Source organism: Felis catus, chromosome A1 (genome assembly GCF_018350175.1).
Source record: "Felis catus isolate Fca126 chromosome A1, F.catus_Fca126_mat1.0, whole genome shotgun sequence".
In the NCBI taxonomy this organism is placed as follows: Eukaryota; Metazoa; Chordata; class Mammalia; order Carnivora; family Felidae; genus Felis; species Felis catus.
The window spans coordinates 109,376,977-109,399,666 of record NC_058368.1 but is presented as its reverse complement, the minus strand read 5'-3'; the positions used below and the strand labels follow the sequence as shown (position 1 = coordinate 109,399,666).

The 22,690-nt window shown below is 44.9% G+C and overlaps 2 protein-coding genes across 7 annotated transcripts in view; one reads left to right on the top strand and one right to left on the bottom strand.

The window, feature by feature from the left end:
• KIF3A (kinesin family member 3A) overlaps positions 1-22,690 on the top strand; it is a 109,107-nt gene that overhangs the window by 73,280 nt on the left and 13,137 nt on the right. The gene's annotated exons all lie outside the window — the stretch shown is intronic.
• Positions 2,863-8,442, bottom strand: IL13 (interleukin 13). Of its 6 annotated transcripts, none has more exons than XM_045058808.1 (5): positions 7,807-8,442; positions 5,756-5,820; positions 4,527-4,580; positions 4,179-4,283; positions 2,863-3,815 (listed from the first exon to the last, which is right to left on the bottom strand). In XM_045058808.1, the coding sequence occupies exons 1-5, from the start codon at positions 7,898-7,900 to the stop codon at positions 3,708-3,710; spliced, it is 426 nt and encodes a 141-aa protein (XP_044914743.1). In that variant the 5' UTR covers positions 7,901-8,442; the 3' UTR covers positions 2,863-3,707. The 6 variants fall into 6 exon arrangements, with proteins under 6 accessions (XP_044914743.1, XP_019687433.1, XP_006927648.2 ...); XM_019831874.3 differs by having other exon boundaries at positions 4,179-4,286; positions 7,807-8,439; XM_006927586.4 differs by lacking the exon at positions 7,807-8,442 and having other exon boundaries at positions 4,179-4,286; positions 5,756-7,240.

The window sequence follows — 22,690 nt, the reverse complement described above, 5'->3', positions numbered from 1 at the left end:
CATGGGGCCCTCCCTTGCTGCTGAGAAATCAGTTGATCTGGGAAAGTTCGTTGCAAACCCTTTACTCTGTTGCTTTTGGGTGGAGCTGAGAAACGAATGAAGATAATGAGGCTTTATGACTTTTATTTTTCAGTGTAGGAGTGGGCAGCGTGTGTGTGGGAGGGGTGACCGTGGATACAGTCCCCAGTTCTGACACCGGTTTGGGCTTCCGGAAAAGTCAGAGGACTGGCCAGTGAGTCCCAGGCCATCGGCCAGCCTGGAACATGGTCAGCTTGGACTCGGCTGGGCCGGCTTAGAAGGGAGTCAGCTCAAGGGAGGAACGATTTTTGGTTTTGCTCCAACTGACCAGCTAAATTAAGATAATACGCAGAAGGCACTTTCCTGTTGATAATAATGAAAAAGCCACAGGCTGATGGATTTGATGATCCACAGCCTTCAAGCTTCTGGGTCACAAGGAAACAAGACGAAAGCCCTTGTCCTCCTGAGTCCCGAGCAGTTCAGAGAGGGCCAGCCTCAGAGAAACCCCAGCAGTGACTCGAAGTGTTTTCTGACACCTCATCTGAGCAGCAAACAGAGGGTGTTGGAGCCAAGTTCACCGGAAACTCAAGTGTGTCTCACTTCTCACTTGAGCCCCAGCCCCTCTTCCAGTGAAACCTCCAGGGCCTGGGGTTCGTGGGGTTCAAAGGGGCTCCCCACCCTGGGGCCCCATGACCAGCATCTCCCTCCCACTCAGCAAGCACTCTGTCTCTTCCCGACCCCCCTTCTCTCTGGGACCTGCTCAGGGTTTGCTTCTCGCATGGAAGAAGTGAGACCATATGGTTAGAGAAACTCCCAGCAAATACCCCGGGCTTAGTCCCCAGGTAGTGGTGCTCCCAGCCACAATAGCTGACACATACGCTTTTTTCCTCTTTCATCTTTTTCTTTCTCTCTCATTCCTGGCTGGGCCCTCCTCCCTTTTGCCACCAGCACTGGCTTGGTTCTGTGGCTCTGGGAGGTCCATCATTCCTGACAGGGCCCGAGCCCTCTCTGGCTGACTGCACACATCCGTGACCACAGGTTCCTTGTCTTGGGGACAGTCTCAGTGCTGCAGGCAGGGAGCTGTGGGTACCTGCAGATGTGGCGCACTGTGGACCCCTAGTGGTGGGGCCCCGGTGGCCTTGCTGGTGCTGTACACCCTCCTGACTACCACTTGGAGTAAATGCATCCTTAGGAAATCCTAAGGGACCCTGCCCCAGTCCAGCCTCACTTCCAGTCTTCTTGAAAGATTCACATGGAGTTTCACCTGAAGGCTTTCCATCTTCCTTCGGACCGACCGGCCAGTGCTCTGGTTGGGCAGAGGATGTGGGTCAGAGGTGATGCTGCCAGAGACTGGATTGCTAAAAAGTTTTGTATAAACATAAAATTAATCTTCTACAAATATCCTCTGGCTCAAAACTCTTGAACCTCTGGATGGAGAGGAATTGCAGAGCTCTTACCTCCTACCCCCACCCCCGAGTTGCCTGCTTTCCTGGTGGAGCTCTCCTCTCCAGACCCTCCATTGCTTACAGACTTCTTTCTGGGGCTAAACCTTGAGTGCATGTGCTGTCTTAGTCATTGCCAGCCCAGAGGGCAGGAGGAGTATAGGCCGCAGGCAGTCCTCAGCAAATATAGTGGGACTCAGCAGGTTCTGAGACCTTGTGGGACCACGGAGACGATCCAGTCCCTGCTCCGGACAGCCTGTGGGACGCTCAGCTCCTGTGCCCCCTCCACAGGTCCTCCCTCATTTCTACCTGGGTGCAAGGGGTCCGCTCTGTTTCAGTGGCTCCTGGAGCTGCCCCTGTGGTTGTGTGCCCCTGGTCAGGTCCTGCCACGGCTTCTGTTGCCTGAGTCGTGCACAGCATCACTTCTCACTGCTCCCAGGTGACTGCCCCCACTGGTTTCTGAACATTGCTGTGGATGTTCCCACAGGGCTCGGGGCTTCTCAGGGAGGGTACCTGCCCGCCACCCAGTGTTTGAGACTGGTTTGTGAGGACCCTACCACCCACTGCAAAAGCATCCCCTCCTTATGGGCACCTCTCAGATTCACAGTGTAAACCGCTCCTGAGAGACATGAGCATTAGCTGTGGTTTGCTGAGGCCTCTTCTTCTGTTGCTCCTAGTGCTGGCCTGGGCCAAGGGAGAGGCAGGAAGACCTGGTTGGGGCAGCAGTCTGACCAGGCCCCTGTGACCTGGGGTCTCTACTCATCACTCCATAGTTCAGGGGTCATAAATCAGTTGTTCAGAGAGGTGGTGAGTATGCACTAATGATGACACCTGTCCAAGGGCTGACTGTGCTCTCCCTAGAAAGTGAGCTTCCCATCGGGGGAGGTGCCCGCATAGGTTGATGCCAGTATGATAAAGGCCATACATTGAGGTGAGATGACATTTGGACAGAGACAGGCTGGGTAGTTTAGTGTATGGGCTTTGGAGTTGGAGTGAGTTCTGGCTTCTCATCCTGGCTTTGCTCCTCACCAGGTGTGTAACCTTGGGCATATAGCCTTTTCTCCCCTGAGCCTCAGAGAGGTTGTGGGGGAGACACCAGAGGTTGTGTGGGTGGTGCTACACATAGGCTGGCCACTCATCATAACCATGATCATAAGATGACTTCTGAGGTCCCTAATTGCTCCTCCTCCTCCTCCTCTCATGTCCTCCATGAACCCAGAAGTCAGGGCCCAGGCTTCCTCTGCCTCCCTGTGGGTGGCAGCCCACACCCCTGGGGGGTCGCTTACTTCCTTCCAGCCCAGGTCCTGTCCCTAACTCCCCCGCCACTCCCACTGCCCTGCCTCCAGAAGAACATAGGCCAGGATTCCCAAAGGCCACAGTAAAAGACAAACATCATCAGGTCTCTTGTCACTGTCTTTATTTCTGGCTTCCTTTGACAAAGTCAGTGAAACAAGACATTCAATGACCCCTCCCCACAGTCCACACACACCAGATGCAGCATTCTAGGCTGCTCTTCTATATATTATTAATTCTTTGATAACATTTTATTTCTTAACTTTAAATACAGGGAAAAACAATAAATTACTTCTTGGCTGAGGGCCAACTGCTGGCTGGCAGACAAGAGCAGCTACTCCAGCCCTCTCTCCTGTCCCCTGTGTCGGCCCCAGGACCCCAATGAGGTAGCAGAATTTTGCACACAGTGCTTATTCCCAGGGACTCCTAAAGCCCAAGTCACTGGGCCCCCAGCTCAAGGTTCTGGTGGTGACAGTCCCTCCCTGTCCCCAGCACAGACAAACAACATTTGTTTAAATAACACACAGTAATAAATAAGGCCAAGAAGAGATATGCCTGAGCCGCTGTCTGCCTTAGCTGTCCCTGTATAGAGCAGGTCCGCCTCCCATACGTGTCTGCCAAGGTGGCGTCCTTGGTGTAATGCTGCCATTCCCTCTAAGGAGGGGGCAGTCGTGAGAGGCAGTGCTCCGCCCCCCCTCCCCCACCCCTGCCCCTGGTTGTTCACAGAACTCAGAGCCCAGATGGAGGAGGGCCCTGTGCACCAAGGCAAGGGCAGCTGGGGTCGGCTAGGCGAGGGCAGGCAGCACAGGCTGAGGTCTAAGCTAAGGAAATCGTGCCCCCCTCCCATCCCCCCGCCATCTCCCCAAGTAATTTGAAACTTCTGAAAGAAAAGTGAATCTATAACTTAAACGGTCAGGTCTGCCTCTGCAAATAGCCATGCTAGGTTTTCATCCTTCATTTGAAATTTCCATGGCGAAAATTTCTCCTTAGATGGTTGAGCAGGTTTTTTACCAACTGGATCACTTCAATTTTGGTGTCTCGGCTGCGCTCACTGGCAGTCTGCTGTGGGAAAAAGAGGCCAGGGCATTAATGGGACTCCAGAGCAAAGATGCCCAGCCTCTGCCAGGGGCTTTCCAGGAACTGGCTTATTTAATCCTCACAAAAGCCCCATGGGGCGGGTACTGTTAGTCTGTTAGTGCCCACATTTCACCGATATGGAAACTGAAGCTCAGGTGGGAGTCGGAAGCTCTCAAGACCAGGTCTTGGAAATCCCGGAGGCCATGTTCCTGTTGCCACCGTGGACCCGCCTCCCGGGTGGACGCTTGCCTCAGATGCTCAGCTAGGTTCCCCCCGGAGCTTCTAGGGTGAGCCCAGGGCTGGCAGGAGTGGGTGCAGGGTTGAGGGGTACAGGGCAGGGTGCCTTACCCCTGCTGAGGGTTTCTGAGTGCACAGGGCTTTCAGCATCCTCTGGGTCCTTTGGATGGCAGTGCAGTCAGAGACATTGATGAGAGATTCTAGGGCTGCACAGTACTGCTGGGAGAAGAACACAGGGGTGTCAGGCCCTGCTGGGAACCCCCAGCCGTATGGCTTAGGCAGCACCTTCAGTGACTTCACAGGAGGAGGGGGCTGAGAGTCTTGACGGAGGTAGCTTTGGGTGGTGGGGAAGGTCCAAACTGTGCTTGCGTGGAACCCCTAAGCCTTGCAAGTGAGGAAAGACACACATAAGACCTACAGACTCAGCCACCTCCCTCCCAGCTTCCAAGGGGTCCTCACCATGCCGGTTGTCAGGTTGACGCTCCACACCATGCTGCCATTGCAGAGGGATACCTGAAGGAGCAAAAAGACAGCAAAATCGCAGGGTAGGTCTCCATAGCGATCAGGCCCCACAGGCAACCCGGTGTAGCACAGAGGCAGGCCTGGGACCCCTCAGTGTTCCTGAACTTAATTTCCTGCTCTGCATACTGAGGGAGATCCATTGTACAGGGTTTGGGGGCTGAGAGAGAAAAATCTGAGTGACACAGCCTTGAGTGAAGCTTCCCATAGCCAGGGCAGCTTTGGGTGAGAGAGGAGGGGAGGCCAGGTCAGTCAGATGGGAGGCGGTGGGCACTCGTGTATAAAACTCTATCTTCTGGAGGAGCCCCTGGGTGGCTCAGTCAGTGAAACGTCTGACTTTGGCTCAGGTCATGATCTCGTGGTTTATGAGTTCAAGCCCTGTATCGGGCTCTGTGCTGACAGCTCAGAGCTGTGAGCCTTCTTTGGATTCTGTGTCTCCCTCTCTCTCTGCCCTCCCCCACTCTCGCTCTGTTTCTCTCCCTCTCTTTCAAAAATAAACATTAATAAAAAAAAATTTTTTTAAACGCTGTCTTCCGAATCGGAGGACACTGCAGTTTGGAATATGGGCACCCGGTGTCACCCAGGCCTGGTTTGAATCTGGCTTTTGTCAACCTTAATGCAGCTTAGTAGAATAGGGTCATCGCACCTGTCTCTTGAGATGGTTGGCAGTGATGAAATGAGATGAAAAGCACAGCACTAGCCTTGGCACACAAAAATTACTCAAAGTGTGAGCCATCACCACTGGGGACAGGAGCTGACTACTAGTGAATTTTTCCATAAGAATGGGCTTAACCAAACTACTGCGAATAATGGCCCCATTATTCTGTTCACATCCATTTGGCAAATTCTAAATCGCCCTGGGAGGGTGCTGGCCTCTCTCTGCTAACCTCTTTTCTTGAACCGCTGAGTAGGAGCTGGTCTTGGCAGGCAGGGCCAGGCCAGGGGAACAGGTGGTCCTTGGGGGCTCAGCCAAATCTCTTTATGGGGCCGTCCGTCGTGCTATTCCCCCAACCGCTGGCCCAGCACCTCTCCCTCATGGCTGGGCCTGTCCTGGTCCATGGGGCTTCTTCAGGCCTCACAGGCCTCTTGGCACGGCCCAACCTTCATGGCCTGAACAATGACCAATTACCCTGCCTGAGAGTTACCCACCCTAGCACCAGCGTACTCACCTGATTCTGGGTGATGTTGACCAGCTCTTCAATGAGCTCCTTGAGCTCCCTCCTTGAGTGAGGGCCTGGGGAGGCAAGGCCACCAAGGCAGGTGAGAGCAATGACCACGGTCAGCCAGAGCGCCATGGAGCCTAGAGCTAACACAGGAGGAGCGAGGAGCGGACACGTAGGCTGGCCTAAGCTGAGTGGCTTGTGGCCTTGGCCTCTTGCGGTAGCTTTTATAGGCCAAGTGTGACGCCTCCCACCCTGGTCTCCGCTTTGTCGGGTACTATCTAGAAACCACATCTTTACTCATCTTGATTTTACTTTGTGGAAAATCCAGTGTCACATAAAGGAAAGAATTTGATTTCTTGTGGACTTAGCAGTGAGGGGGTCTGGGGCAATTTTCAAGATATGGGTGGGCTTACTCCAGCATTAGGGAAGAGGGCAGCCTGGTGTCGGCCAAGCCAGCTAGAGCTCTAGCAGTTTTGCTTGGTGACCGCCCCGAGTGCCTGCCCAGCTCCTGTCCTGAGACCCTTTGGGTCACCAGAAGTGCTAGGCAGACAGTGCTATGACCACAGTCTACCCGATGTGGGAATTGAGGGGTTTTATTTTTTCAGTGAAGTGGTCTCTTGCATTACCAGAGTAATACTTGTTTTGGATACAACATTCAAACGGGATAAAAAGAGAAGAGTGAAGTTCACTCCTTTTCATCTGCCTGATTCCCTGTTGGCCTCACTATGGAAAGGATGATAAAAAGTTCAGATTCCCAGGTCTCCACTGAAAGATCCAGTCAGAATCAGAGATCCTCCCTGGGACCTTTTCTTTTTAAAGTTGCCTTGATTATAACTTTGAATATGGACAGCCTAAAAACGGGGTGCACAACTCAGGCCTTCAGCGTGGGCCTGTCCTGATGGGAAACGCTTGACATGCCAGACTGGCATGAGTCAGGACCCAGCCTTAGCCCAGGTTGGAAAGTGTGACTGCTCCCAGTGCCATTGAGACCTGGGGTGGCCACCTCTGCTCACCAGTTATCTGTGGGACAAAGCCCTCCCCACTGAGGGACCCAAGTTTCTACAGATTGAAGGCTGTGGAGGGCAGTTTCAGGGCCTGCCCCCACTCCAGGATTTCCCTGAACAGCCCTCTCCCTCAGGGACACTGGCCCATAACCTGCTTTTCACTCCTTTCTCTAGAAGTCCTCCAGAAACCCCTGCAACAGAAACTATGTTATTTGCCTGTTGATTACTGATGTCAGCCTGGCTCCTTCACCCACTTCCTCCCCTAAACCAGTGTTTTCCCCTCCAGGCCCCTCTCTGTCTGCTCAGGCTCCCTTTGTCCTACCCTCAGTGAGGCTCAACCTCCTCACAAGGGTCTCTGAAGGGATGAAGGGCCACTGCTGGGGCTCTTGTTCACAAGCCTCCCAGCCTTGCCCACTCTCTCCTCCCACCCTCTCTTCAGGCCAAACCAAACTTCGCAGCACAATTGTAGGTCCTGAGCCAGCCCCTGCCTCTTGTGCCCCCCCCCCCCCCGCTCCTCATCCCCCCCCCCCCCCCCCCCCCCCAGTGCCTGGAGTGCTGCCACTAGGCTGTGTGACACCGCTGTGGGCCTTAGTTTCCTCATCTGTAGAATTGGGTCTCTGTGTTGAGGGAAGGAGCAGGGAACCGCTGTGGGATCCCGGAGCTCTGCGCCAAGAGGAGCCAAGGACCCTCAATCGCGGACCGTGTAAACTGAGGCGGGGAACTGTGGGCAGGTGCGCCCCTGCGCGTGGGAGAAGACGCGCTGGCCTGACAGTCGCGGCGATGCCCCGCGGAGATAGAGGCCTTATGTAATGAGAGATGGGGCTGATAAACAGGTTCTGCGCGGCTCTGCCCTCCTCCGCTGCCTCGGGCGGTGGCCTTGAGGGAGGGACGGGTGGGAGCGGACTATGAGGCGTCCGCCCCCTCCTCGCGTGCGCGCGGGTCGCAGGCCGGGCGCGGGAGCGTCCAAGGTGGGAGTGATGGGACCCAGCACCAGGCGTGACGCGGGCCGCCTACACATGCCGGCACCCCGGTACCCCGAGCGCCTGTGCGCACCGGCGAGGGGGGCGTCCGGCCCGCCGACTGGCCGGGCATCTGCTGATGCCGAGGACCCTGCCCGCCCCGACTCCTGCCTTGCCACTAAGGACATCGGGACCGCGCCTCCCGGCCGGGTTCAGGAAACCCGTCCTGGCCTTTGGCCCGCAGAGAGACCCCAGCTGGCTGGCTACGTAACAAATGCTCTTGTTGGTATCTGATTTTCAGGGGGCTCCATTCACAGACTGGATAATTGGCGGTCAACACGAACTACGAACGGGCTGCTCCCTGCACTCGACACAGGGCTTGCTACTGTCCTACAGCCTGAGGCGTGGGCGCCAGATCCTGGCCCCGCAGGTGCAAGACGCGCTCCCGCCTGGGGGTGGCTGGAGGGGGGAGCCTGCTCCGGAGGCGCGGTGAAGACTAGGGAAGGGCGGGGTCGTGGCCTCTGCGCCTTGCTCTTTGTCCCTGGTCAGGTCGCTGGGGTTGAGATGGCCCAGCCTCGGGACCAGCTCTTTCTGTGCGAAGTTCTGCAAAACATCCTTTCCCAATTTTCTCTCGAGTTGTTTCTCCTATGGAAAGAAAAGATGCCCAGTCAGTGGGAATAAGGGTTAGGCGAATTGTTTTAATAATCTAAAATAACTAATTTAGTAGAATTTTTAAAATTAAAGTTATACATGCATGTAATTTGTAAAAAATCATTCAGGGAGGTTGGTTGTAAAAAATGTCAGTTTTGACTTTCACTTCCCCGTGGGTCTGTTGGATTTCTGTATGACTGGTGAGCGAGGATCTAAGTGCCCTTCTTTGTTCCTTAGTGTCCTTTGAAAGATGTTTGTATGCCAATCAGTGTTGGACACAGCAGCACCTTCCTCACAAACCAAAGGCAGCAGACTTACTGTCCATGATCAGAACTTCAGTCTCCCTAAGCTCAGGCTTCTTCTCCTGTACTGCAACCCACAGTGTGCACAGGTGCTGGCTGGGATCCTGGGCACCACACTGTGAGAACCGCGGTGCAGAGGACAAAATAAAAAATAATGCTCTAATACTATTATCGTGCATAACAAGCTCCTCTTTGTCTCTGATCCAAGGGTCTCCCGTCACCTGCCAGCATCCATGAACTTGTTAGTTACCTTGTTAACTGGCAAGGGAGATAAAATGGCAGAGCCTTCAGTTGCCGACAAGCAGCCCAGCCCCCTCCCCCCACCCCATTAGCCTCTTCTCTGAGGAGCCATGATTTTAACTGTTTCTTTTGGAATTTATGTCCTCTGTGTTTCTCAATTTTCTTGATTTTCGGGGGTAGTCATTTACTATGGTCTATGATGAATATTTAATTTTCTTTCCTCCTTGCCTTCCTTCTTGCACTTGCATCCTTCCCTTTTTCTCATCCTCCTTATACAGTAGATCAGAGTTCCCGGTCAGTCAGACCCCCCCCCCCCCTTTTTTTTTTTAATTTGCATAATAATACCAATATATTCAAAGCTGGGACGTGTAGTTAACTACAATTAGATTACTTTTATTTCCCCTCAAAGCTTTTTCTTCTGGAGTGAATAGTTTTTTCCACTTGCTTCATTCTCTTTTCCTCTGTGATTTGACCCTACATTCTTGGCCGCTTATATAAATATCTTCTCATTAGACTTGGGCAAATGAGTTATTCGCACAATTTCATTTTCTCCAAAAAGTCTGCCCCGGAGCCTGCTGAGTTGCTCTGACTGACCTGGACAGCACCCTCTGACAACTTGCTTGGCTGGCTGTCATTCTGAGGTCTCCTGTCACCCCCCTCCTGAGACTTCCCTTTGCCTCTGTCCTGTGTGACCTTCCTGATCCTTGCATTTCAGGTCTTCTTCTTTGTTGGGGAAACACATCCTAACAACACAGAATTTCAGGCAGGAAATAATTTTCTTTTAGAATTTTTAATGCCTTTACCATGGTGTCCTATCTTCCAGTATTGCTGTTCAGAAGTCCAAATGCATTTTGAATCCACATCTTTTCTAGCTGTCTCTTTAGAAATTTGTAGGAAATTTTCTGGGCTCCCATGCTCCAAATTTTACAGTTACCTTGGGGTAGTTTGGTTTTCCTCTAGGGTGTCAGATGCACAGTGGGTCCTTTTAAACTGAAGACATGTCATTAAGTTTTGGGCAGTTTTCTTTCTTGGAAAAAAAAACCCAAAAACTTCAATTTAGTTTATTTAAAAAGTCTTATGGGGGCGCCTGGGTGGCTCAGTTGGTTAAGTGATCGACTTTGGCTCAGGTCATAATCTCCCTGTTCACAAGTTTGAGCCCCGCATTGGGCTTTGTGATGACAGCTCAGAGCCTCGAGCCTGCTTCGGATTCTGTGTCTCCCTTTCTGTCTGCCCCTCCCCTGCTCTCTCTCTCTCTCTCTCTCTCTCTCCTGCTCTCGCTCTCTCTCTTGCTCTCAAAAAAATAATTTAAAAAATTAGATGTCAAGTTAGATTAAAAAATGTAGAGTCATTGCTTTTTAAAAAATAGATTTTTTTTAGAGGAGTTAAAAAAATTTTTTATATGTTTATTTATTTTGGAGACAGAGAGAAACACACCATGAGTGGGGGAGGGGCAGAGATCGAGGAAGACACAGAATCTGAAGCTGGCTCCAGGCTCCGAGGTGTCAGTACAGATCCCGATGCAGGGCTTGAACCCACCAACCGCAACATCATGACCTGAGCCAAAGACCTGACCTTCAACCGATTGACCCACCCAGGCACCCGAGGAGTTTTAGATTCACAACGAAATTGAACAGAAAGTCGAGGGTTACCATATACTCCTTACCCTGCACATACATAGCCTTCCCAATTATCAATATTCCCTGCCAAAGTGGTACATTTGTTACAAGTGATAAGTCTACATTGACACATCATTATCACCCAGAACTCATAGTTTATTTCAGGGTTCACTCTTGGTGGTGCATATTCTGTGAGTTCTAACAAATGTATGATGGCATGTAACCACTGTTGTAATATCACATGGAGTAGTTTCACTGCTAAAAATCCTCTGTAATCCACCTCTTTGTCCTTCCTTCCCTACTAACCCCTAGCAACCAATGATCTTTTTATTGTCTCCGTAGTCTTGCATTTTCCAAAATGTCATATAGTTGGAATCATACAATGTCTAGCCTTTTCAGATTGACTCCTTCCGTTTAGTACTATGTATTTAAATTCCTTCATGTCTTTTCATGACTTGGTGTCTCCTTTTTAGTGCTGAATGATATTCTATTATCTGGATGTACCAAGTTCATTGACCCATTCACCCACTGAAGGATATCTTGGTTGCTTCCAAGGTTTGGCAATTATAAATAAGGCTGCTATTAAACATCTGTATGCAGGTTTTTCTGTGGACATAAGTTTTCAATTCATTTGCATAAATACCAAGGAAAGTGATCACTGGATCATATGTTAAGAGCGTGTTTCATTTTGTAATTGTCAAAGTGTCTTCCAAAATGGCCACACTATTTTGCATTGTCACTTGGCAACAAATGAGAGAGTTCCTGTCGCTCCACATCCTCATGAAATTTTGGTGATGTCAGCGGTTTGGATTTTAACCCTCCTAATAGGTATGTAATGGTAGCTCACTGTGGTTTTAATTTAATTTCCTGATAATATATGATGTTTTCATGTACTCATTTACCACCTGTATAACTTCTTTGGTGAGGTGTCCATTAAGATGTTTGGCCCTTTTTGGGGCGCCTGGGTGGCGCAGTCGGTTAAGCGTCCGACTTCAGCCAGGTCACGATCTCGCGGTCCGTGAGTTCGAGCCCCGCGTCGGGCTCTGGGCTGATGGCTCGGAGCCTGGAGCCTGTTTCCGATTCTGTGTCTCCCTCTCTCTCTGCCCCTCGCCCGTTCATGCTCTGTCTCTCTCTGTCCCAAAAATAAATAAACGTTGAAAAAAAAAAAAAAGATGTTTGGCCCTTTTTAAAATTGGGTTGTTTTCTAATTGTTGAATTTTTGGACAATACTTTATCTATATGTCTTTTGCAATATTTTCTCCCAGTTTGTGGCTTGTGCTCATTCTCTTAACAGTATATTTTGCAGGCTAGAAATTCTTACTTTTAATGAAGTCCAGCTTGTCATTTCTTTCTTTCATAGATTGTGCCTCTGGTGTTGCACATAAAAAGTCATCACCAAACCCAAAGTCATAGACATTTTATCCTATATTATCTTATAGAAGTTTGATAGTTTGCATTTTATATTTAGGTCTGTGATCCATTTTGAATTAATTTTTGTGAAACCTGTAATGTCTGTGTCTATTTTTGGGGGGTGGGATGTGAATGTCCAGTTCCATTGTCATTTATTGAAGATTAACTTTGCTCAAGTGAATTACCTCTGTTCCTTTGTCAAATAACAGTTGACTGTATTTATGGCGGTCTGTTTCTGGGCTCTTCATTCTGTTCCTTTGATCTACCTGTCTATCTTTTTCCAGTATCACACTGTCCTGATTACTGTAGCTTTATAGCAAGTCTTGATACTGGGTGGTATCAGTTCTTCAACTTTTTCTTCTCCTTCAATATTGTGTTGTCTATTCTGAGTCTTTTCCCTTTCCATCTAAACTTCAGAATCACTTTCTTGATGTCTACAAAATAACTTGTTGGGATTTTGATTGGGATTGCATTGAATCTGTGGATTAATTTGGGGAGAACGACATCTTGACAATATTGAGTTTTCCTGTCCATGAACTTGGCCATCTCTCCATTTATTTAGTTCTTTGATTTCTTTCATCAAGATTTTCTAGTTTTTCTTATATAGATCTTATAATATTTGTTAGATTATGTATATATATATATATATATATATATATTATATATGTGTATTTAAACATTTTTTTTAATGTTTATTTATTTTTGAGAGAGAGACAAAGCACAAACAGGGTAGGGGCAGAGAGAGAGGGAGACACAGAATCTGAAGCAGACTCCACGCTCTGAGCTGTCAGCACAGAGCCCCATGCAGGGCTTGAACCCATGAACCATGAGATCATGACCTGAGCTAAAGTCGGACGTTCAACCAACTGAGCCATCCAGGTGCCCCTGTATATGTTTATTTCATTTTGGGGTTGCTAATATTGTGTTTTTAATTTCAAATTCCACTTGTTTATTGCTGGTATATAGGAAAACGATCAGCTTTTGTGTGTTAACCTTGTATCCTGAAACACTGCTATAATCGCTTTTTTGTTCCACTTTTTTTTTTTATTCACTCTTGGATTTTGTACTTTGATGTCATGTCATCTTCGAACAAAGACAGTTTTAGTTTTTCGTTCCTAACCTGTATACCTTTTATTTGCTTTTCTGGTTTTGTTTCATTAGCTAAGAATTCCTGCATGATGTTGAAAAGCAATAGTAAGAGGGGATATCCTTGCCTTCTTCTGGATTTTGTGGAAGAGCTTTGAGTTTCTCACCATGAAGTATGATGCTAGCTACAGGTTTTTGTATTTTTTTAAAAATCAAGTTGAGGAAGCTCCCCTCTATTCTTAGGTTAATGAGACTTTTTATTATAACTTGGTGATAGATTTTGCCAAATGCTTTTTCTGTGTCTATTAATATTATCATGTGGTTTTTCTTCTTTAGACTGTTAATGTAATGGATTAGATTAATTGATTTTTGAATATTTAACCAGCCTTGCCTATCAGAGATAAATACCAGTTGGTTATGGGGTATAATTCTTATTATACATTGTTAGATTCACTTTACTAATATTTTGTTGAAAATTTTTACAACTATCTTCATAAGAGATATTGGTGTGTAGTTTTCTTAATGTGTTTGTCCATTTTGGTATTAGGGTAATGCTGACCTCATAGAAAGAGGTTGTAGAGAATTGGTATAATTTCTTCCTTAAATGTTTGGAGAATTCACCAGTGAACCCAGCTGGGCCTGGTGCTTTCTGTTTTAGAAGGTTATTAATTATTATTAAATTTCTTTAATAGATATAAGCCTAATCAGATTGCCTGTTTCCTGTTATGTGAGTTCTAGGTGATTGTATCTCTCAAGGAATTGATCCATTTCATCTATATTATTATGTTTGTGGGCATTGGGGCGCCTGGTTGGCTCAGTCTGTTGAGTGTTAGACTTTGGCTTGGGTCGTGATCTCATAGTTCATAAGTTTGAGCCCTGCTTTGGGCTCATTATTGTTGGCACAGATCCTTGGTCCTCCTCTCTCTTGGCCCTTCCTCTGCTTTTACTCTCTCTCTCTCAAAAATAAGTAAACATTAAAAAAAATGCGGGCATAGAATTTTTCGTTGTATTGCTTTTTTATCCTTTTAATGTCTGTGGGGCCTGAAAAAAAAAGTCCATGGTGTCTGTAGTGATATCCCTCTTTCACTTATGTTATTAGTAATTAATGTCATCTCTTTTTCTCTTGGTTAGCCTGGCTAGAGGATTATTGACTTTATTGATATTTTCAGAGAACCTGGTTTTGGTTTTATTGATTTTGTGTACTGATTTTCATCTTCAATTTCATTGATTTCTATTCTTATTCTCATTATTTCTTTTCTTCTGCTTTCTTTGGATTTAATTTGCTCTTCTTTTTCTAGTTTCCTAAGGCAGAAGATTAGATGTTTGATTTTTTATCTTTCTTATTTTCTAATGGATGTGCTTAATGTTGTAAATTTTCCTCTAAGCACTATTTTCACCGCATCCTACAAATTTTGGCAACTTGAGTTTTCACTTTCCTTTTAGTTCAAAATAGTATTTAATTTTCCTTGAGATTACTTCTTTGACCCATGTATTATTTAGAAATTTTTTGTTTAATCTCCACATATTTTGGAATTTTTCTACTCTCTTTCTTTTATTGATTTCTAATTTAATTCCATGAGAGTTAGGCATTGTATGATTTCTACAGATGGTGCCCAACTTACAGTGGTTTGACTTCTGATTTTTTTGACTTTATGGTGGTACGAAAATGATACACATTCAGTAGAAACCACACTTGACATTTTCAATTTTGACCTTTTCCCAGACTATCGTTTTGTGGTACTCTGCTGTCTTGTGATGCTGAGCAGGGGAGATGAGCTGTAGCTCCCAGTCAACCACACAGTCACAAGGGTAATCGAAGGATGCGCTTAAAACCATCTTGTACTCAAAGAGTCATTCTGTTTTTTGTATTTTCAGGATAGTGTGCAATAAATTATATGATACATTCAACAGTTTACTACAAAATAGGCTTTGTGTTAGATGATTTTGCCCACATGTGGGCTAATGTAAGTGTTCTGAGTGTATTTAAGGTAGGCTAGCCTAACCTATCATGTTCAGTTAGTTAGGTATATTAAATGCATTTTGGACTTACTTTCAACTTACAATGAGTTTATCAGGCTGTAACTCCATCCTGAGTTGAGGAAGATCTTTTTTTCTGATAAATTTGTTAAGGTATGTTTTGTGGCTCAAAATGGTGCTCTGTCTTGATGAACTTTTTGTGTGAGCTTGAAGAGAATGTGTATCCTGTTGCTGAATGAAATAGTCTTTGGGTGTCCATTTGGTCCAGTCGATTGATGGTGCTCTTGAATTTAACTCTGTGCTTACTCATCTTCTGCTTGCTGGACTTACCCATTTCTGATAGAGATGTGTTGAAGTCTTCAGCTATAATACTGGATTCATCCAATACCCTAGTTCTAACAGCTTTTGTCTCATGCATTTTGAAACTGTGTTGTTAGAAGCATGGTATTAAGGACTGTTATATCTTCTTGGAGAATTGACTCCTTTATAATTATGTAATGCCCTTTTTTATCCCTGATAACTTTCTTTGCTTTGAAGGCTGCTTTGTGTGAAATTATTATATTATTAGTATTAATATAGCTACTCTTGCTTTTTTTTAAATCAGTGTTATCATGGTACATTTTCCTCTATCTACTAACATTTATCTAGATTTGTCTTTATATTTAAAATAGGTTTATAATTGGGTCTTGTTTCTTGACCTACTCTGATAATCTATAAATAATTGGTACATTTAGGCCATTGGTGTTCAAAGTGATTATTGATGTAGTTGAATTAATATCCACCATAATTGTTACTGATTCTATTTGTTGTCCTTGTTCTTATTTTTGCCCACCACTCTTTTTCTGCCTTTTGTGGTTTTCTTAATGTTTATTTTTTATTTTTGAGAGAGTGCATGAACGGGAGACATACAGCAGAGAGCCTGGTGTGGGGCTCGAACTCAAAAACTGTGAGGTCATGACCTGAGCCAATCAGATGTCCCTGCCTTTTGTGGTTTTAACTGAGCACTTTAGATTATTCATTTTTCTCTCCTTTTTTAGTACATCAGTTATACTACTTTTTAAACTTTTTTTTAGTGATTGGTCTGTAGTTGGTAATATACATTTAGAATTAATCCAAGTCAATTTTTAAAATAACCCTATATTGCTCCATGGTTAGTGTGAGTAACTTATAATAATACTAAATCCCCCTTCCATTCCTTCTCTCATTGTTGGCATTCGTTTAACTTATATGTAAGTATGTATGTGTATACATATATGTGTGTGTGTGTATACACTTACATAGTCTTACATATAAGTAAAAATAATCAAATATGTTGTTGCTTTTACTTCAAACAAATTATGTTAGATGAAGAATAACAACAATAAGTGGTTTTATTTTGCCTTCACTCTTCCTTCTCCAATGTTCTTCCTTTCTTTATATAGATCTGAATTTTGTCATTTTTCTTCTGTCTTAAGAATTTCTTTTTTTTTTAAATTAACACTTCTTGCATGGCAGGTCTACTAGAAACAGATTGCCTCAAATATTTGTCTGTTTGAGAAAGTCTTTATTTCTCCTTCAGTTTTGAAGTATAATTTTACAGGGTGCAGAATTTTATATTCATGTGGTTTTTTCCTCTCAACATTTAAAATATTGCAGTTTGCTATCTTCTTGCTTTGCCTTTTAAAGAGAAGTAGGTGTGGGGCACCTGGGTGGCTCTGTCGGTTGGGCGTCCGACTTGAGCTCAGGTCATGATCTCGCGGTCCGTGAGTTCAAGCCCCGTGTCAGGCTCTGTGCTTACAGCTCAGAGCCTGGAGCCTGTTTCAGATTCTGTGTCTCCCTCTCTCTCTGACCCTCCCCTGTTCATGCTCTGTCTCTCTCTGTCTCAAGAATAAATAAACGTTAAAAAATTAAAAAAAAAAAAAAAAAAGAGAAGTAGGTGTAATTCTGATCTTTGCTCTTCTATAGGTGAAGTATTTTTTTTTTTTCTCCTCTGACATCTGTTAGGATTTTTTCTTAATTTTTGGTTTTCTGAAGTTTGAAAATGCTATGTCTAGGTAAATTGGGATGGGGGCATTTTTTATGCTCGCTGTTCTTGGAGCTTCCTGGATCTGTGGTTTGCTGTCTGACATTAATTTGGGGAATTTTTAGTCATTATTTCCAGCATTTCTTCTGTTCCCTTCTCTCTTTCCTCTGCTCTTGGAATTCTGATCATGCTTCGGTTACACTTTTGGTAGCTGTCCCACAGTTCTTGGATATTTTGTTTTTGCTTTTTTCCCAGTCTTTTATTCTTTTTACTTTTCAGTATTGGTGGTTTCTGTTGAGAAATAGGCAAACTCAGAGATTCTTTCCTCAGCTGTGTGTAGTCGATCAATAAGCTCATCAAAGACATTTTTCATTTTTGTCAGTGTTTTTGAGCTCTAGCATTTCTTTTATTGTTTGTTCTTAGAATGTCTATTTCTCGGAGTGCCTGGGGTGGCTCAGTTAAGCGTCCAACTTTGACTCAGGTCATGATCTCACTGTTTTTGAGTTTGAGCACCATATCGGGTTCTGTGCTGACAGCTCAGAGCCTGGAGCCTGCTTCGGAATCTGTGTCTCCCTCTCTCTCTGCCCTTCACCTGCTCACGTTCTGTCTCTGTCTCTGGAAGACAAATAAACTTAAAAAGAAGAATGGCTGTCTGTGTTTATATTGCCTATCCATTATTGCATGCTGTCTACTTTGTCTATGAGGATGCTTAGCATCTTAAATCATACTTGTTTTAAACTTCTAGGCTGACCATCTCAATATCTCTGCCATATGTGAGTGTGGTTTAATGCTTGCTGTCTTTTCTACCTGTGTTTTGTGATGGGAGGAGAAGTATTCTTATTGGTCCCATGAGTAGCAGGATTTCCTCTTAGTTAGCCTGTACTTCTGTACTGTGAACTTCACACATGCTTCTCAGTCCCCCTGGACCTTCCATGGGACGGGACTGCTGGAGTGGGCTGAAATTGGGTATCTCCCTTCCTCCACGTGGAAACCTAGAGCCTATTGGAGCTGGGTATTTCTCTCCGCCCCCCTCCCAGGCCAGTTAGTCTCTGATAAAACTCCAGCAGGTTTGTTGGGCTTTGATTAAATAGTTTCTCCTGAGAGCAGACATTATTAAGAAGAAACACAGTGCTCTGGCATGTTTCAAAATGTTTCATTTCCCTTCACTCTGCTGGAAGCACAGTGCATTGTTCTCTTATATTCACCAAGGAAATGGTGAATTACTAGAGGCACATCTCAGAAAAGTCTGGGGGTGGGGCCCTGATGACTGGGGCTCTCAGATTTTAATCTCCGACTTGTCTATGATGAACCTCCAGCAACTCATCAGTTAGAATTTAAGTTTCTCTACCTCACCACTGGTTCCTGCAGAGTATTTTGATTTTTACTTCTAATTTTGCAGTTCTATTCACATGGCTCAAAAATCAAAACTGTATATATGAAAAAATCCAGTGGGATGCATCAACCCCACTCACAAATAATCACTCTTATTAGTTTTTTGGTATATCCTTTCTGAGTTTATAAGAAGGTATGGATATACAGTTTTATTTTTTTTTCTCCTTCCTGCATATGATGTAGCATCCTGTACACCTTTTGCAGCTTGCTTTTTCTCACATATCTTTATTTATTTGTTTATTTTAGAGATTGAGAGTGTGTGAGCAAGGGAGAGGGGTAGAGGGAAGGAGAGAGAGAGAATCCCAAGCAGGCCTCACGCTCAGTGCAGAGCTTGACAGGGCACTTGATCCCTTGACCCTGAGATCTTAACCTGAGCTGAAATCAAGAGTCAAAAGCTCAACCAACTGAGCCACCCGGGCACCTCTCTCACATATCTTTATAAGAAGATATTTCTATATTCACACTTAGAGATCTTGGAACATTTTTAAAAATTATTTTTATGATGTTTTTCTCTCCATTCTTTCTCTTCTCTCTTACTGGAACTACCATTTTCTTATTATATACCTCCTGGAGTAGTGCTTTTATTTTATTTTTTCTGTTTTTTTTCCTTCAAAAAATATTGTCTTCTCTGGGATATTTCTCTAAGATTATATTCCATCCCAAGGGTATTGTATTCTTCTCTGGATATGAATGCGTGTCTAATGGCACCATGTTTTTGTTTTCATTGATGGGATACCTTAGCAATCTGAGAACTTAAAAGTTTCCCTCTTCACGTGTAGTCTTTATTTCTTTCACATTTTTTCTTTTTAATTTAATTTGATCTTTTTCTTTCATGTTATGGGCTTTCCCTGGATGTCAGGTGATCCTGGATTCCCTGCTCATATTGAGGAGTGGGGGACTAATAGCAATTTGGAAACCTTGAGAGAGAGAGGACAGAGAGGGAGAGAGAGAAAGTGTGTGTGTGTGCGTTTGTGTTTGTGTGTGTGTAGGGGGGAGGTTCACTGCAGGGCCATTGGCTTGTGTTTCACAGTGTGGTGGAGGGGGCAACCTCCCAGCCAGCTTCTTTGGGTCATTTTTTGGCTGACGGGGCAGATTCCCCAGAAGAGAATCTCCCTATCTCCAGTGTGGCTAACAGCATTTTGACGCCAGGGGCAGGGAGAATGCGGGGCGAGAGGGATCTCAGCATCTATTAACTGTTTACTTAGTGCCCTGATTTCAGCACAACTAGGCCACAGTCAACTGTGCCCAGTGTTTCTTTCTCCAGATACCCTCTTCAGAGAAAAAATAGTTCTGTCTCTACTGGAGTGGAGTCCTTTAACTCTGAGGAATGGAAATACGGATCTAACTGCCTTTTAAAAAAATTATTTATTGTGGGGAGAGTGCAGGCAGGGGAGGGGCAGAGAGAGGGGGACAGAGGACAGAGGGGAACCAGGCTTTGTGCTGACAGCAGTAAGCCAGTGTGGGGCTTGAACTCACCAACCACAAGACCATGACCTGAACTGAAGTCCAAGGCTCAAACGACTGAGCCCCCCAGGCACCCTCTAATTGCTTTAAAAAAATTTTTTTTAATGTTTATTTATTTTTGACAGAGAGAAACAGAGCATGAGTCGGGGAGGGGCAGAGAGAGAGGGAGACACAGAATCCAAAGCAGGCTCCAAGCTCCGAGCTACCAGCACAGAGCCCAATGCGGAGCTCGAGCTCACAGACCGCAAGATCATGACCTGAGCTGAAATCGGACGCTCAACCAACTGAGCCACCCAGGTGCCCCTCTAATTGCTTTTTAAACCAAGTGTCAACCTGTTTTCACCACTCGTCATCGAGAAGTACTTGGTCTTCTGCAAGTTCCTGAGCATTGTTAGGGAATCTCTACATCATTTTAGGTCCCAGCTTCTCTGTGGCTGGTTTGGGATTCACTGTTGTTGGGTTAGCCACCCAGTGTCCCTCCTGTCAGTCTGCTTTCCACCTTTCAAAAAGCTGTTGTTATTGTCTTTTTCTCCCATATTGGTGTGTTTACATCTTTTAAAAATTTGGCTCCTATCATTTTGGCAAATCATCAGGTGGGAGATAATGTATCCATTCCATTGAATTTACTTGGAATATATGTGTTCAACGTAGGGAATTTGTTGAAGGGACCAGTAATGAGAAGCAAGCATGAATCTTTGCACCTGTGGCACTGATAACACCTTAGTAACTACTTACAGTCCTTTTAAAAGCACATTTATATTTTACAGGATAATACATTTTATAACTTTTACCACCTTATTTCACTTAAAATGTATAAAGAGCATTTTCCTACATCAATATTCTGCACTTTAAAAAATTACACAAAAATGTTATTGTGTGAAGTGCAGATGTGCAAATAAAGAAAAATCCCCCACAACCCCAGCATCCAGAGGTAATAATCACTGTAACATCTTGGTGTCTGTCATTCTCACAGGTGGATCTGTATATGATAAGTACTTTATTCCTGAACTAAAAATGAAATCTTTGCTTTGTAAGTTTTCAACCTAGTATGGAAGATGTATTTTATTTTTGTATTTTTATTTTATTTTGAGAGAGAGTGTGTGTGACCAGGGGAGAGGAGGAGGAGGAGGAGGAGGAGGAGGAGGAGGAGGAGGAGGAGGAGGAGGAGAGAGGGAGAGAGAGAGAGAGAGAGAGAGAGAGAGAGAGAGAGAGAGAAAGAGAAAGAGAAAGAGAGAGAAAGGCAGGAAGGCAGGAAGGCAGGAAGGCAGGCAGGAAGGAAGAAAGCGAGCGGTCTCTATGCTCAGTGTGGAGCCCAACACAGAGGTTAGATCCCACAACCCTGGGATCATGACCTGAACCAAAATCAAGAGTCAGACACTCAACTGACTGAGCCACCCAGATGCCCCTTGAAGACATATTTTAAATAAATATGAATACTTCACACAACAATTATAAGTTCATTCATTCATTAAGTAAATGTTTATTGTGTGCTTACTGTGTGTCAGGCACTAAAACAAAACAACAGTCCTTACCTGAGAGATATATTCTAATAGGTGGAGACAGATGTGTATCTCCATATATCTCCATCTTCATTTATCTATATAGTTGTATTGGATATAGAATTCTTGGTTGCAATCTTTTTCATTCAGCACTTTTAGTTTGTTATCCCACTGGCTTCTGGCTATTCATTTTATTGAGGCCATTTTGCTGCTTTCTCTTGACAGTTCCAGGATTCTTTTTTTTTTTTTTTTTTTTGACACTTTGTGATGCATCTAAATGTAAATATCATAAGAGTTTTTTATTTTTTTAAATTTTTTGAAGCAGGGGCACACGTGAGCAAAGGGCAGAGAGAGAGAGAGCAAGAGAGAGAGAAGTGGGACTCACCTGAAGCGGGGCTCAAGCTCACCTTATGTGGGACTCGAACTCATGAACTGTGAGATCATAACCTGAGTTGAAGTCATATGCTTAACAACTGAGCCACCCAGGCGCCCCTGGGTTTTTTTTTTTTTTTTTCTCATTAAGTTTTTTAAAATTTATTTTGAGAGAGAGAGAGTTAGTGAGCATGTGTGAGGGGGAAGAGGCTGTGAGAGAAGAGAGAGAATCCCAAGTGGGCTCTACACTGTCAGCACGGAGCCTGATGTAGGGCTCACCCCCACGAACCAGCAGATCATGACCTGAGTCCCAACCAAGAGGCACTCAACCAACTGAGCCACCCAGGCACCCCTCTTTTAGTTTATCAAAAATTGAGATATAATTGACATATTACATTTAGTTTCAGGTGTATGACCTAATGATTCAGTATTTGTTTATATTGCAAAATGATCACTACAATTAGTCTAGTTAGCATCCGTCACCATACAGTTACAAAATCATTTTTCTTGTGATGAGAACTTCTAATATCTATTCTTTTAGCATCTTTCAGATATGCATGACTCTATGCTAACAATAGTTACCATAATGTACCTTACATCCCCATGACTTAATTAAAAAAATTTTTTTAATGTTTGTTAATTTTTGAGAGAAAGAGAGAGGGAGTGCAAGCAGGGCAGGGACAAAGAGAAACAGAGACACCGAATCTGAAGCAGGCTCCAGGCTCTGAGCTGTCAGCACAGAGTCCTGTGTGGGGCTTGAACTCACGAGCCGTGTGATCATGACCTGAGCTGAATGAAGTCTCATGCTTAACCAGCTGAGCCACCTGGGCTCCCCTTATTTATTTTATAATGAAGTTTCTACCTTTTGATCCCCTTCACCCATTTGCCACTTTGTTTTTATTTTTAGATTCCACATATAAGTGAGATCATACAGTATTTGTCTTTCTCTGACTTATTTCACTTAGCA

Bases quoted from the DNA above. Each gene is read 5' to 3' on its own strand.
- IL13 (XM_006927586.4), bottom strand. From the start codon at position 6,040: ATGTGGTTTCTAGATAGTACCCGACAAAGCGGAGACCAGGGTGGGAGG. The intron at 4,581-5,755 runs GTGAGTACGCTG...TTGCTCCTTCAG, and splicing joins TCAACATCACCCAGAATCAG to GTATCCCTCTGCAATGGCAG. The intron at 3,816-4,178 runs GTAAGGCACCCT...TTTTTCCCACAG, and splicing joins CTCAGAAACCCTCAGCAGGG to CAGACTGCCAGTGAGCGCAG.